This window comes from Battus philenor, unplaced genomic scaffold (assembly GCF_028537555.1).
Source record: "Battus philenor isolate CCGP_79_NKW_IND1 unplaced genomic scaffold, ilBatPhil1.0.hap1 SCAF_2, whole genome shotgun sequence".
NCBI lineage: Eukaryota > Metazoa > Arthropoda > Insecta > Lepidoptera > Papilionidae > Battus > Battus philenor.
Window position 1 is genome coordinate 1,921,416 of NW_027181682.1, and position 16,926 is coordinate 1,938,341.

Genomic DNA, 16,926 nt, shown 5'->3' on the forward strand with positions numbered 1-16,926 from the left:
CAAATTATTGAATATTAATTTACAATTAATTTTACACTCTTTTCTAGTTACCATAATGTATTTATTGGTACACTAGTAAAAGACAAGACAATAATGGCTATATCTAAATTTTTGTTTAGAAAGACAATGATTTCCATTTATTTATTTTCTAAACAAATACAGAAACCAGAAGATACATTTACCCGTAGCCACTTTTTAAAAACTTGTTTGAATAACAATTTAATTTGTCTCAATATAATTCCAAAGCTTGTTATTATCTAATTTTCTTTCAGTTTCTATGTTTCTTAAGTTTATAATAAAATTTTCTATTACGGACTAAATTTATTATTAATCAATTTTCCAAATATTTTTATTGCAGGCAAGATTTTCGTTTCTTTAAAAAGAATGATGATCAATATTCCTAAAATATTTTTTGTAAAATTTTCGATCTAACTGTTCAACAGAGGCAGACTGACATTTTGCCATGATATAAACGAATTCTTACTACATTATTATTACTTATGGAGATGTTATGAATTTTTAGTAAATACAATATAAGATAAAATTACTACAATGTTAATAAGCATTATTATACTGTGGTTCTGTTTACTCGTGTATAATATGTAAATCACTTTGGTTTGGCTGCTCTGTGGTTAGTAAACGGTCGTGCTGAGTAGACCGGTGGCGGTTGGCTTTCTTTATTTGGAGAAGTTTTTTTGTTATTTATCGTAGATTATAAGTTAATAAATAAAGATGTCCCGAAATCCAAAGTTAGAAGAATTCGAAATCGAAACGAAGCCGTACAGATCCAGTGGAAAGGGTAAACTGGGTAATATCTTTTACAATGGGAGTACGGGAGAATTTTTGGGTAGAACACCTGAAAGTTGGGGTGAGTGTAATATTATATTTTTTCAATCAAAATAATTATCATTTATTTTAAGTTTAATTCACAGTTATGTATATAAAATTGTTTATTTAAATCAATTTTAAACATGTATTTTGTGGGCGTGGCTACATTTCGTATGTCCGTATTGAAATGTTCATGTTTATGAGAAACAAATAGTCTATTGTTTGTTGTTTTTGTATATATTTACAAGTTCATTGTATTTATTTAATAATTTTAGTCACTACCACAGAGAATAATTGTGAGTTTTGCTTAATCAATAACTTTATAAAGCTGTTTTATCAATATATGATACACAAAAATATGGAGAAAAAACAAAAAATTACAATGAATTTACTTGAATTTCTGGGCTTATAAAACATTTGTTTTTGTATATGAAAGAATAAAAAGAACCAATTTGTTGTTGCTAAAGTAAGATCTAAGTTGCGGAATTGTTTAGTCATAAAACCTTACGCATTGCATCTTCATTAGTTATAGCAAAGAATGTATACTCGCACAGATTTACTTATTTTATTTAACGGGTTGATTAGTTATAAGAGTAAAAACTTAAAAACGGTATATAGCTTATTTGTGGTCAATCAATGTACACTAACCAAATCAATGGTTTCAGAAATAATATAGAATATGATGGTAATTATAAGGATATTCAATTTAGAATTAGTATTACATATTAAAATGAATTATTGTTTAGGACCCCTGCAGACCTTGTACTGCAAAAAGTTTTCAACCTCATTTGTAGTAAAATCTTTGAAGCTTTTTTCTAACAAAAGAGGTAAACTTTTACCCTCTAAGCTTTCCCTATAAGCAATCATGTATATAATAATCAACCTGCGTTTGCTATGGTCATGCCATAGCTTGAGAATAACCTCACCAATGGCTTTCATCTCTTATAGAGTTCCTAATACTTTGAAGTTTCTATCTATATTATTCTAAAAGAATAGAGAAAAGTTGAACACCAGCATCTGTATTCATATATAGACAAATTAATTGAATCTCCTCTTAACACATTCCCTCCTACACAATTTTTTTCAAGAAGATTTGCCATTCAGGCTGTGTGGGGAGTATACAACCAACAGTTTAAAAATTAAAAAAGTAGTTTAAGACATATGCTTTGCACTTCCTTAATGCTGTTGTAATTAGCGGGAAAAATTATAAATTTTAATATGCATAACATATGCACATATAATTTATTTATAGACTCCTTTGTTTTTCAATGAGAACTGAAAATGGCTTGAACGGAAAGTGAAGCGGGGGTTGAATATGTCCCACACGGCATGGAATGTGTTAATGAATAAATAATGAGATTGTACAAAAATATATTTTAATTTATTTTTTCCTTGAAATATGATAGGCTAAAAACTTCTGGCAGTAAAAAGTCTGCTTCTACAGCTAATATTGGATATATCACTTTAAACTTTTTCACCGAAAAATATTAAATGTCTTTACAAAAAAATTGTAAGTTTAATTTCGTTTACAAAATAGCTCAAATACTTAACACTGTTTTAGGGAAGCCTTTTAATCCAATTAATTAATGTTAGCGGGTGACATTATCAGGTCAAACTTAGTAATTTGATAAATGATTTAAAGTTGTACACAGTAATCCTATTGAAGCCTTATTAGTTGTCCACTGTAGGACATATAACAGTACTGCTAAGAACTTAATGAGAGATTGTTAAGATAATAGCTAATAGTCTAGGATTTATCTGTTTATTTAAATGATTATTTTTTGAGATTTCCAATGAATTAAGCCTGTTACCACTCTTGATTAGACATGATCAAAGATAGACTATGTTGGTAGGCCTTGAGATATCTGCAATGTCAGTTTGTTTCAAACCATATTATCAAAACACTAAAATCAGACCTCAAGGCTCGACTATGACATGGTCATGGTCTCCCACCAGCATATCCTGGAATTTCTGAGACAACATAAAAAAAGTAGTCATGAGATTTCATTTATTAACATTCCATGGATTCACTACCCCAAGTCCATTGCATTGTAGAACAGAATGGAATATGGTGCGTTGAGCTGACAAGCTTTGTAGGTTTAACAGGGCCTCCTAGAAAGGCACGAGGTTCTCCTTTACCTATCAGGTTTGTCTCTCTATGTTATATTTTTTTCAGAAAACTTGTACCTATTCCTTTCTCTTAAGGCTTTCCTTAGCAGGAGATACTTCATTCTTCACCACCTGTCACCAAGTTTATATATAATTGTAGTGTTTTGAGTAGCTAACAGTTGTTAATGCTTGTAAGCTATACTGGAAAAGGATCGTTCTGGTTGGTTTTTGGGGACTCTGAGGGTTTACTTCGAAGGGGATGAAATTGATTTGAAATGATAAATAAAGAATTCATTTTATAAAGAGATTCACTTTACTGTGTTTTATAGTGTTAAGTAATAAAATTTATTTTAATGTAGAATTTACTCTAGACGCTGTTCATTTAAAATTATCAAACAGGTCATTGGGTGATATTCAGGTCATAGATAATGGATGGTCAGTTTTATATAAATTTGTTTATTATATCATTATTACTGTCTCTGATGATGTTATTGTTGCTAGCCGCGAAGGCTTTTACAGTTTCTTTCACAAAGTTTATGGAATGGAATAGTCCCAGGACTATTTAAAATTAATATATCATTTGATGCCATATTAGAGAACATGTTTATTTTTATTAACCTATACTTGTAATGAAAAACCACAGTATAATATATGAACTTACTTTATTACTAAGATTCTTTAATTGAAGACAGTTCTTTAAACATCCTGATGTTAGGTATCAAGATTGACGGGGCTAGAATTGTCTCCTTAATAGCAGATGATGTAAGCAGCACACTCTTCCTGAGTTTCTGCAGGGAGGTTGTAGAAAATATCAGAGAAAGAAATAAAACTTAGGTTTAAGCGGTCTTCTAATAGTAAATAATGATAATGTAAATGTGAATAAATAAGGAAACAAAACAAAATTTAAATAAAATACTAAATCAAAGAAACTGAAGATAAAACTGTAGAAATGTATTTATAAATAATCTAAGTAGAAATAAAATACACCTAGACTGTAGTGACTGAAGATAGGATGGAAGGTGATAATTAAAAGTAAGAAGACAAATGAAAAATGTAATAGAGCAAATGTTAAAGATCAAAAGAAGAGAAAAGAAACTGAGATGAAAAGAGAACTGAATTAATTATTGTCTCTACAAAACCCTGTTCCCAACAAAAAAGGGGGTGGAAATAGATGACCCCAACAGTGAGGACCAAAAAGAAAAAAAACGTCCTGGTGTTTGATAAATAGTGATGTAAAGGGTGATGGGTTATAGGTGTAAAGGCTTTGAAACGCTGAATGTATATCTTATTAGTGTAACATTTATTATTTTTTTTATATTACAATATGACGGGTCAACATCTTGCAGTGTAGTCTATAGGGATTAATAATAAACAATAATTATTTTCATAAGCAGTAATAAAAATATTGGAAACACTTTCTGAAATAGGTTTCAGGAACATTTTTAGGTTGCTTGTGATTAATTCACAGCAAATGAGTTATACATTCACACTGTTAATGCTTTTACACCTATAAACAATCACTCTGTATTTGTCTGGTCTTATATTAATTTACCTTAATAATTAGCAACCAAGTCAACAGAGCAGGCAGCCTTTGTACAGCTTCGTTCTGTATGATAATCACAGAAACTGACTAGGAGAGTTAAGCTCAAAATATTTCAGTCTAATGTGAAAACCGTGTTGCTATATGGATGCGAGACGTGGAAGGTCACTGAAGATATCTCGCGTCGGCTCCAAGTCTTCGTTACCTGGCCTGAGAAAGTCTTCAACGTAGGTCTCTGGAAACGCTGGGGTTATATGCATATCGACCAGCAGATCAAACGGAAGTGGAACTGGATAGACCACACGCTTCGATGGAACTCTGATCACATACAGAGGCAAGCACCAGAATGGAATCCTCTAGGAAAGCGAAGACGTGGCCGTCCAAAACCTGACGGATGATCACTGCAGAAGTGAAGGCAGTTGGAATGACGTGGAGCGAAGTAAAGTGCGAGGCAAGGCACCGCTCGGGATGATGACGTACTGTGGATGACCTCTGTCCCATCTTTGGGACATAGGAATAAATTATTATTATAACTCAACAGGACTGTGCTTATTAGTACAAGTATCTTTTTTTTGTTTCGGTGAGGGAAATCTTCCGGTATTCAAGATTCCCTGCCTCTGGGGGGAGGACAGGAGTATCTGGGATTCCTACCCACTAAAACCCTCCCCGGTGGTCGCCCTCTGCGCTAAACGGGGGACCGCGGTATCTCCCGGTCAGGGATCGCCACGCGGTCTTCCCTCGCGCTGTGCTATTTTTCGATAGCCCGTCCCGGGGTATGCGTATATCACGATGGTTCGAGACCACGTCGAACCATCGTCCGCCTCAGAGTCGAAGCTAGTGGGAGTTTAGGGCCCCCACCCTAAACTCCCCCGACTCCGAAGGCCCCGTTTATGGTAGTTGTACAAGTATCTGCGTCAACTAAACCAGCGCGAGGTAATAGACTAATCTATAGGCTCCAATTTTAGGATTATAGATAGATATATTCTTAATAGGCCATCTATCGACTCCATACGAAATTACAAAGTTTTTATATTTTTTTTCATAGTGATTATTTTTTTACAGAAATTAAACTATAATTTAATTTTATCTCTAATTCTGATAATTTTGTTTCAGCCAAAATAATTACCTTCTACATAATCTTCTATGCTGCGCTTGCGGCGTTGTTCATGATATGCATGGTGACATTCCGCCAGCAGTTTATCAACCCAAGGGTCCCGCGTCTGCAGATGGAACAGAGTCTCATTGGCACTAGCCCAGGTTTGGGCTTCAGGCCCCTGCCACCTGATGTGAGAAGCACCCTTATCTGGTACAAGGGCACCGGTTATGAAAGCTATAAGTATTGGGAAGATCAGCTTATTGAATTCTTATCGGGTAAGTGACTGGAAAATTTTTAATAGCAAACACTATTAAAATACCTTCTTTTATAAGTTTCTTCATATGTTTACTGTACATGTATTTTTTAATAATGTATGTGCATTTTTTTCATATTAATTTTGATACTGATATTAATTGAAATGCCTCCGGTGCCTATAATAAAAGTTAATTCTATGGGATACCATTTATTTTATCTGTTACAGTGGCTTGTATAGTGCAAAATCGTGTCACTATTTTTGTACAGATTATAAATATGTAATGGAGATAATAAAAAATAATATGTCAAAAATATTCCCGTCAAAAAGTGACATTACTTTAAAAGTTTATCCATAGAGGTTTTTTCAATTGTTTTCGTTCAATCTCAATAAAATGAAGTAGCTACTTTTGTTTTATAACTCTATCATTGGTATTTTTATACAAATGTGCTACAATCACTTGGGAAAGATTTTTTTTTCTTTTTTAATGCGTGGTATACCAACATAGTAGATTAACGGCCATTTAAGCAATGTGCTGAAATGTCAATTTTTGTTAAACTTAAATGTGTTTTTTTGGTAGTATACAAGAAAAAAGGTCAGACAGCGGGCGCGGGTCAGAACATCTTCAACTGTGACTTCCGAAACCCGCCGCCTCCCGGTAAAGTGTGCGACGTGGACATCCGTGGTTGGGAGCCGTGCATCCAAGAGAACCATTTCTCTTTCCACAAATCCTCACCATGCATCTTTTTGAAGCTGAACAGGTTAGAAAAATATTTATATTTATATTGTTTTAATTTCTGAAATGCAGATTCGTTGAAGCTATGCAGTTTCTCGATGTCACAGATACAGTATGTCTCGAAAAGTGAGTGTCCCATAAATTAACGTCAAGCTGAAATTTGGGCAAACTTTAGGGTAGCCCAGGTTCGCTAGAATAAGGCAAAGGTATCCCTGCCAGTCGTAAGAGGCGACTACAAGGGCATCAAGTTCGTGGGCGTTGAAGGTGGGCGCCTTCATCGTTAAGTTAACGAAAATTCGTGAAGAACAGCAACTCGAAGTGGTCTCGTGTTGCTGTGGTACAGCGAAGATGCACACGTGGCAGGCACAGCTTCCTCCATCTATAGTACAGTACAGTCTTGGTATAGTACCGAGGGGCAGCTGCGAGTTCCGTAGACCCATCAGCTCTTGCAAATGTACCGAAGACAACGACTGAGGAGGTTTTAGTGGGTTGTCCCATATAACTCTAATCTTCGTTGTCTGGTAGAGCGATCTCTACCAGGCAACCTCGAGCGATAAGACCGCCTCTTGTACCTTTATATAAATTGTTTCTTTTTTTTTAGTTATTATCTATGATGTCTATTGTCTATTGTCTCGTATGATGTTAGTGCTGTTAGCCTTGCGGCTCTTACAGCTTCATCGGAATGAGTTCACGGAACGGAGGGATCCGTGAACTTAAAACTATGATGTACAATGGAGTGTAAATAAATAAAGAAAAGATTTGTCATCTTAAATTTGTATATTTTTGTATATTCTACAGACTGCATTTTGGAGAGTGTGCAGCGAAATTACACTAAATAATTTCCTTATCTCTTTCCATCAGAAAACGGAAAACGCACGAATTCACGACATCCTTACACTTGGTTGAAATTATTTCAGCAATAAGCTTTTTGCCATGAGTAATAAAAATCTGTGTAAAATTGTGATCAGGCAATTTAGATGAGGGAAGAAAGGCGATATACGAAAGAAGATTTGCAAGTGAAGAACGATAGACAATTTGAAGGCATAAAAAGCATTTTCCTAATATATTTATAATGCGAATACACAAGGAGTGGAACAAGCAGAAGATGTTATAGATTCCAGCTAATTATTACTAAGAGTGTTTACTAATTATAACAGGGGGTGTACAGGTTTCTTCTAGGCAAGAATATATCGTCGCAGACCTTTTTAAACGGTTTTATTTAGTTCGACCCGTACGGAATTTGTTTATTTATTTGGGTCAAAATTAGAAATTGAAATTTAAGCACATTCCCGTTGTCAGATTGATCTGAAATTTGGTACACACATTTAATTTAGATGACAATACAATATAATAAAATCAATAACATTATAAATCTAAGATGGCCGCCGATACAAAATGGCGGATTACATATTTTTCCTTAACCCCCTCAATATGGGTATCAAATGAAAGGGCTACACTAGTAAAACACGATGATTATGTCAAAATTTAAAATTCAAGATGGACGCCGTTCCAATATGGCGGACGAGGTACATATTTTTCCACAACCACCACAATATGGGTATCAAAAAACCGTTTAACTTAAAAGTTTTGTAAATGTATGTTATTATTACGTTTACTTTTCGTTCTATCTTATATAATAAATAAATAAATATTTTTACTTTTAATAACTGAAGGTCTAAGGTATTGTCGTGGAACTTTATTATAGACCCAGAGCTAAGTGAACCAATATAGTATGATGATAATACAGCCAGTATTTCTATAAATATATCACAGATGTACAATAAGAATGTGTCGTGACAATTCGCAATACAAACGTATTTAAGGCTTTGCGGGAGAGATGCCATAGTTGTGAAATAATCTTCAACAGATTGCACTGCTGCAACTTTTTTAATGCATTTATGTAATCGCTTATATGCGCACTTACCTACTTTAGATCAGGGGTGTGCAACATTTTTATCAACATGTAAATTTAAATTAAAAAAAATGTAACACTATTGTAAGAATTTACAAAATTTTTATTTTTAAATTACATTAAAATAATTAAAATAAACAATTGGCAATTTGGAAGAGTCTTTTAACAGATACAAGATATAAAATTACATATAGATATATAAATTTAATTGCGTCGGTCTATCATGTAGCACTTTTTAATATAGTTAATTTTATAACGATATACAGATGAGAGAAAGTCGATTAAATAAATTCAATTTGAGAAATGCTTGGCTGGTCGCATAAACATATTTAGTGGGAAGCGTGTTGTTCGTCCCTGCTTTAGACTATTTTAAATAATTTATTTTATTTAAATTGAGTTGAGTCATTTTATCATAAGACGTCCACTGTTGGACAAAGGCCTCGCCTATAGATTCCCAATTGAAATAGTTAGAACCAGCCTGCATTTAGCGCGGAGGGAGACCGGCACAGCGAGAGGAATTATCTCTATCTGAGCTGGGTTTCGTGTTTTTTTAAAATCTTTATAAAAGATAACTAAGAAAAAGGTGGGAATTTGGAGGTTGACGAAAAGATAGAAAGCGGAACCCTGGCCTTTCTAGTAAAACAAAACACACCGCGATATATATATATATATATATATATATATTTTAAATGCAATAAAAGAAAATTAAATAAGGTCTAAAACATAATAGTCAAAAATTTGAGTTACAATAGAGATACTAATAGAAATAGAGATAAGAAGAAAAATGTAAAACAAAAGACAGTGGCGAAGAAAGAGAGGGGATGTGTGTAAGACTTGTGAACGAAAGAAAAGAGAATGTAAGAGAATGTAATGTTTGGAAGAGGATAGAGTGGAAGAAATTGTGAAGGACATGAGAGAATGTTAATAAAAATTAAATTAAAAATTATTGATCTAAAAGTCTCTGTTATAGCTAAAAGAGGGGAACAAGAGGTCTACCTCACTTCGCCAATCCTCTGGGCTTTGACGGTTTTCATCTGCAGATCTGTGCCATGGAAAAATTAATCTAGATTTAGATATATGGAACACCTGAAAATCTAGATTTGTATCCAACGACACGTCAATTCCATACAGCAGTGCTGCACAACCTTTTATCTATGGCACAAATAAAATCATTCCACCCTTCATTCATTCATTCAATCATTCCTTCAATTTCGCGGCACACTGAAAGCTAAATTCGAGAGACGAGTGAACGTGACATGACTCTGTCTCAAATACAGAATATGTATAATGAATAATTGTAAAATTTAAATTTATTAATTTTTACCACAACACACTTGTATCCGACCTACGGAATACCAGTTGCTGATATATGATATAATAATTTTTATGCTAACGCTTTTCAGGATCTACGGCTGGAGACCAGAATTCTACAACGACACCGCCAACCTACCGGAGGAGATGCCCAAGGACCTTCAGATGCATATCAAAAACATCACCCAGTACAACAGGGATTATGTGAGTCTGATAAGTTTATTTATGCTTTTTGATATGGTTTCTATAGGACAACAATAAAATCACATAAGTCCAAAGTAGATTAAAGTACTTGTAATTTACAAATCCATCATGGTTCTGTGTGTACTCATATATACAGTATGCGGCGATAAATATTGCACATAGATCTTTGGAAAGAGACAATCGGTTAATTTGGGCTTCGTATGATATCTAGTTCATAATAATAATTCTATAATTTATACATAATTATGATAAATTATTCTTGCTTGTAAAGTTTCGTTTATTCCTATATTATAAACATTTTTTTTACGTGACTATATTAATTATTTTTGACAATATAAAATAAATTTCTTTAATATATTTTAAATCTCTGCTTATTCGGCTATTCATATTTCAAATTTCATGTCAATATTCCTACTAAATAAATTGTTATTGAATTTTGATATGATATTAACCTTATTGCACCATAGTGCAACGCCTTGTATGTGCGTACCTCGTAAGGTAATAATCTACCGTGTTATAGTGGGAACTAATGTAATACATATACCATCATCATCACCATCATATCATCCAGCATCCACAGAACATCGCCACGATGACCGATCTTGCGTATTATGGGTCAATAATTAATTTTTAATCTTTCAGGCGAACATGGTGTGGGTGTCATGTCACGGAGAGACCCCGGCGGATAAGGAGTTCATCGGAGAAATCCATTACCTTCCGTACCCGGGATTCCCCGGTTATTTCTACCCGTACGAGAACGCAGAGGGATATCTGAGTCCTTTGGTAGCTGTCCACCTCGTCCGGCCGAAAAGTGAGTAACTATATCAGCATGGCTGAGTAGTTCTGATCACGGAACTCTCTGCATGTCCTATCTAATACTCCCCACCGTCTCTTTCTCTCTAACTGAAGCTCCCATAAAGATTTAGGTCTTCACCTGATCCGTTCATTACGAATCTGGATGACCTTTGGACTTTAAGCTATCCACTCTAGATTACAAGCCTGTCATATTACTGACAAATGAGCTGTATATACACACCTTTAAATCCTTTACACGTATTTATTATCATCCTGTATAGAGTATATACTATGAAATATGTAACATTAATTTTATTTTTTGGTAATGGTGTCACTCATTGTTTTTTTAATGTTCCAGCTGGTAGAGTAATAAATATAGAATGCCGAGCCTGGGCCAAGAACATTAAGTACGACCGTCGCGATAAGCTTGGAGTGGTTCATTTTGAAATTATGATTGAATAGTACGTGGATTCGAACCCGGAGAACCGTGTAAGTATCTTCCGTTTAGACATAAGATTCGACTGCAAGTGTCAACTTACATATTTAAAGAGAAGAAAAAATGAAGAATAAAAATGTTAAATAATCTCAGAAACGTTACGTTTATATTCAAATTGGAATATAATAGACATGTAAAGAATTAACTCTTTCGCTGCGAACAGCGCCTTTTGGCGCTTGCCTATAGACACTTATTCTCAGCGAACAGCGCCTTCTGGCGTTCGGCTATAAACGCTTTCACTCAGCGAACATCGCCTTTTGGCGTTTGGCCATAGTCGCTTTCGCTCAGCGAACAGCGCCCTCTGGCGTTTGGCTATAGACACTTTATCTCAGCGAACAGCGCCTTCTGGCGTTCGGCTATAAACGCTTTCACTCAGCGAACATCGCCTTTTGGCGTTTGGCCATAGTCGCTTTCACTCAGCGAACAGCGCCCTCTGGCGTTTGGCTATAGACACTTTATCTCAGCGAACAGCGCCTTCTGGCGTTTGGCTTTAGACCCTTTTTCGCAGCGAATAGCGCCTTCTGGCGTTCGGCTATTTACGCTTTTAACAGCGTACATTTGTTTCACATTATCCTGTCAATAATTGCATGATCATGGTCATAAATCTGTTTGTTACCATCGCGATAGCTGCACACGCTTCCCGCGCGGATATTTTATCTAATAACAAAATACGTGTCGTTCGTACAGACCATCTACTATCGTGTCGGCGGCTGTGAGAGTAAATAATTTTTAGACGCTCCGCAGCGAAAGGGTTAATAACAGTGTAAAAGATTTAACAAAGACTTATACATGATTTTTCTTAATAAAAGTTCATTGAATGGTCTAGATAATATTATGTTCATATTATATAAATAAATAAAAATGAACTGTAAATTTAAGACCAATTTGATGATTATACAAGTAATAAACTATTATAATGTATACCGTCCAAAATGAAATTTATAAAAGACAGCAATATTTTCGTAAATGACGCTATTGCGTCTAATTTAGTGTTATATTTGGTTTATATAGATGTAACTTAGCATTAAATTGTTCGTTCATCATCATTTAATCATTCTTTCGTTCATACATTTGCCGAATCATTCATTCGTTCATTCACTAACTGAATCATTCATCCGTTCATTTACTAACCGAATTATTCATTCGATTATTCATTAACTGAATCATTCAACCATTCATCCATGAACCGAATCAATAAACCATTCATTCATTAACCGAATCATTAATTCGTTCATTAATTAACTGAATTGTTCATTCATTCGTTCATTGACTGAATCATTCATACATTAAAACATCCGTACATTCATTCTATCCGTCGTTTCGGAGAAATTGCCACCACGCGTCTCTGTCCTGCTTTTCTGAGTGCTTCTAATATAGCCTGCACAGATTTCATCTCTTTCACTCTACTTACTACAGTTAGCTTATTGAGACTTTGGTTGCCTCTAAGCTTTGAAGTAGCCCAGAATCTGATGTAGCAGACGATGAGCCTGGTCTTTATATGAGTTGATCGAGAAGAGATCTGTTGGTTTTCTTCACCAGCACCACATTTTAAAAGCGTCGTTCTTCGGTCTTTCGCGCAGAAAAGATTGACAAATTAGAGTTCTTACGAATCTCATTTTGACACTTTAATTCTGACATATTCTGAATTCATTCATCATCGGGTCTAATAAATCATCTCATTCTTTCATTCACTCTATCCCTTTTATTATCATTCATTTGCATTCATCCATTCAATCAGACCGTCCAAAGCATTGTAAAAGTGCCTGTTAGTTATATCTATACTATGCTAGCTATTTTAGGGTAGAATATATACCACCGTAGTTGTTAAGTTTAACTAAATATAAATGACTTCGAGTACTTAGTTGACCTGTGGACACATTCCATACAATATTATTATTAATTTATACAATATAATGTAATTTATACCATATACCAATAGAAACAGGGATGATAATTAAATGTTTATTGCATTATAAAATCAAAAATGTTTGAATCTCAGTGAGCTAAAACTAACTATATTTCTCTGAATGTACTATGTAATATGTTTCAAGTACTTCTTTTGGTACTTGCAATGTGATATCATAAGATGGACATGACCTGTGATAATTTTATTAAAATGGCTTGCGAAATAAATTTATTTTATATGGGAATATCAAAGGTATGTCCATGTTATAATATATATGATATAATAATGAAAATCATTCCATTCCGATCACTATATATATGAATTGTATGTTTTGTTAGGTGTATGTATATGTAATTATCCTTAATTTTAATGAGCTAAGTAAGTGTAAAGTGTGAGTTTATTTTTCAACGCCCACAGCATTTAAAGATGGTTTTCTAGGTCTCTCGACTACCATATATATATATGTGTGTGTGTGGTAAAATCTATTCGATACATCTTTAGAACGAAAAGGGCCTATCTCGTGTATATCTTAGGTCACGCTGTCTCCAGTCTGATATTAAAACATATAGTAATCTATAAGTATCGAATTAATATATATGTGTATCACAACGACATACAAATGTTTATATTTACGTAATTCAGTTAATAAAAAAGATTTTTGAATATATATTCCAAATGATAGATGGCGCCATTTTCCTTTATATAATCCTTGTTCAGATTGTGTGTAATAATAATTATTTTATTAGGCAGCAAACAATTATAATTTTTAAGGATTGTTAAGATTATTAAAATAAAAACAAGTGAATATATGATATGAAAGTATCTCCCAGCTTGTAAATCTAGTGCAGTGCCCTTAAGATGGAAACACAGCGAAACAATTTTAAGACGTAAAAGTATTTCAATGAAATAAATATGTAATAATCCTTACATCTATACAGATATGTTATCTTTTCAAAATAAAGCTAAAAATATAATCAGAATTATAATAAAAAATATGGAGCGTAAAGTAACTGTGTTGCCATTTAAAATATTAAAATTGATCCACAACTGCCAATGTGGCCAATATAAATAAAATTAGTTTATAATGTATTAGTTATTATGCGATTTAAGAAGACATTTACGTATTTTTAATATAGTTCACATTCCTTTTATATTTTGTTGATTTTGTATGTGTACGTCACGTTTTATTTTATATGACACTTTATTTTTTTTTATAGCAATTGACATTTTTATAAGACTTTATAGAGAATTATACACATAAACCTGTTTTAGTGCGGTATATTAAAATTATAATCTATTTATGTAAAAATGTAGAAAAAAATTAAATCATTTTACACAGGATGATTGAAAGTAGGAGTGTGCTTAAAACTTTTAGCTGTCAAATGATCTACACGTTTAAAAGCAATCAGCCTGTATAGCTATCATATGTATATTTAAATGAATTTCATATATATTAATAAAATGTAATATGTGCGCATCTAAAATTAGACGCGTGTATACGCATCTTTACAATTGTTGACGCCCATTATAGTCATCTGTCTCTTTCACTTATAAAAGTGTGGTTGAAACAGCTATATTTAATGTTTAATGAAGAAAGTCTTAAAGTTAAAACGTCCCGATTTATTTTTTACAATATCCGGTGATAAATATTGCACACCGACCTTTGGAAAGAGACAATCGGTTAATTTCGGCTTCGTAGAGCGTTATCTCGGTCGCATAACTGATAAAACGTCGCAAAGTTAGTGTGAGACAGAGATAATGCTCTACGAATCCGAAATTAGCTGGGGTACTGTACATCTATTCCTTATTCACCGCATAAAAACATTTTTTTACTTGAACTGTTTGATTCGAGATATTTATAGTGGTCTCTATTTACTACTGTGATCAAAAAGTAAGGTGAATTGTTATTTAAAACACCCGGGCATTAGGAGGGCAGGTGATTTTTTTTCCTAGATTGATACGACTGTATAACATTTGCCAAGTGTCTGTTTCTCAATAATTGGAATATCATATGCCTCAGACTAAACTATTTTGAAGGACGTATTGTGACTCAAAGGCGTTAAGTGTTGATTGGTCGATGTCATACTGCAACACTTTGCCTGATATGACTCCCTGCAACTTCTGGATATTCAGCAAACTTAAAAGGCCAGTCCGGGATGCAGTTTTGACACTTGAAGGGTATACCAGAAAAAGAATCCTAAATGTTTCGAGGACTGGAAGAAGCGTTGGCAAATGTGAGTTTCATCAGAAGGTGATGAAATTGTATTGGAAGAATAGATAAAGAATTTACATTTTATAAACAAATTCACCTTGGTTTCTGATCATAGTATACTTACTCCGCTGGCTCAGTGACCCAAAGTGGGTCTTGGCCTCCGAAGCGTGAGACTTACACTTTCCTCTGTCATGCGCCATCGTCTGCCAGTGATTGATCACAGTATTGCTTCAGAAAAACAGGTTTAAGTGTATATACATCTCAATTGATTTTAGAATTTAAAAATCTGCTTTTTAAAGTCATTGTATTTTATATATGTTATCAAGATTATCCATGACTGACATCATATATACATATATATATATATATATATAAATTATTTTTATATTTTATTTTGATATTTATGTCCGTCCATTAGATTTAATGTTTCTTAGTCATTTTTTATTTTATTTTAGAAATCAAACTTATATCCGTCCTTTGCAACTGAATAAATCAATTTGTATGTTTATCGAAGGTTACCTTCATTTAGTTTGTAAGCTGTATTTGTAGAAATCAAATAAAAATATTATTTCTTATCTGTGTTTTTTATTTTTAGTCTAATATTAAAAAAATATGAGGAAATAATGTGTAAGAAAAGGACCAATATTTAGCCACTTCCGCACATGCAGTCGTAGTCGTGCAATAAAGTGTTTGTCACTCAACACAGATTCTGTGTTTGGCACTAATCGGTGTAACATTACTCCTGAGGATGCCCCATGGAGGGGTGAAACACGTGTTGAGTGATTTACCGGTGGTAGTTGTGTAATTCGCATTGTTTGCCGCATGCGCATTTATCAGCGGGCTGGCGCGCGGTGCATTTTATTGCACGACTGCCACTGCATGTGCGGAAGTGGCTAAATATTGGTCCTTTTCTTACTTAGGATGGACTTCCGCAAAATAACGCCTGATTCTATTAAAGAAATAATGTATGTTGCCAGTGATGATACACTGTATAGAAACTTGGTAATGTCTGGTGTGAGAGGGGGAAAGTTATCGACATAGACCAGCGGATTGGCAGGTTCAAGTCGCAGTGAGTTTTCACATGGCCGCTGGAGCCTAAAGGTTCTGGAGTGAACACCACCTATGGGCTTGCGTAGCGTAGAACAGCCACCCACAAGGTGGATAGGTGACCTTTATTAAGATCATCAGAAAATGACGAATCCCAGCTCCTAACGAAATATGAAGGAGGCTTATGTCCAACTGTGGACGGTTTGAAATGGTGATGATTAAAAATTTTGAATTATTAAGTTTTTAATACTTAACTGTCAAGTATGAATCATAGCAATTAGCTTAGACATATATACAAACAAGGTGTTTTTTTAATTATTAGATTTAATAATAAATACATTTTTTTATTTACACTAAACCATGGTTGCACAGACTTATTAAGACTAGGGGCCACTCGGGCAAATCATGAACTGATGGCGGGCCGGCCGCCAGAAGTATAGGTAATTAATATTTTTTGGTTTTATTCTGGAATATAATTCAA

The 16,926-nt window shown here is 33.9% G+C and overlaps 1 protein-coding gene across 1 annotated transcript; it reads left to right on the forward strand.

Moving 5' to 3' along the window:
* The first annotated feature begins 636 nt into the window (after positions 1–636).
* Positions 637–11,323, forward strand: LOC137922470 (sodium/potassium-transporting ATPase subunit beta-2-like). The gene is made up of 6 exons (XM_068765473.1): positions 637–868; positions 5,591–5,848; positions 6,407–6,587; positions 9,878–9,989; positions 10,632–10,800; positions 11,143–11,323. Exons 1-6 carry the CDS (start codon positions 733–735, stop codon positions 11,244–11,246), a joined length of 960 nt encoding a protein of 319 aa, XP_068621574.1. The 5' UTR covers positions 637–732; the 3' UTR covers positions 11,247–11,323.
* The last annotated feature ends 5,603 nt before the right edge of the window (positions 11,324–16,926 follow it).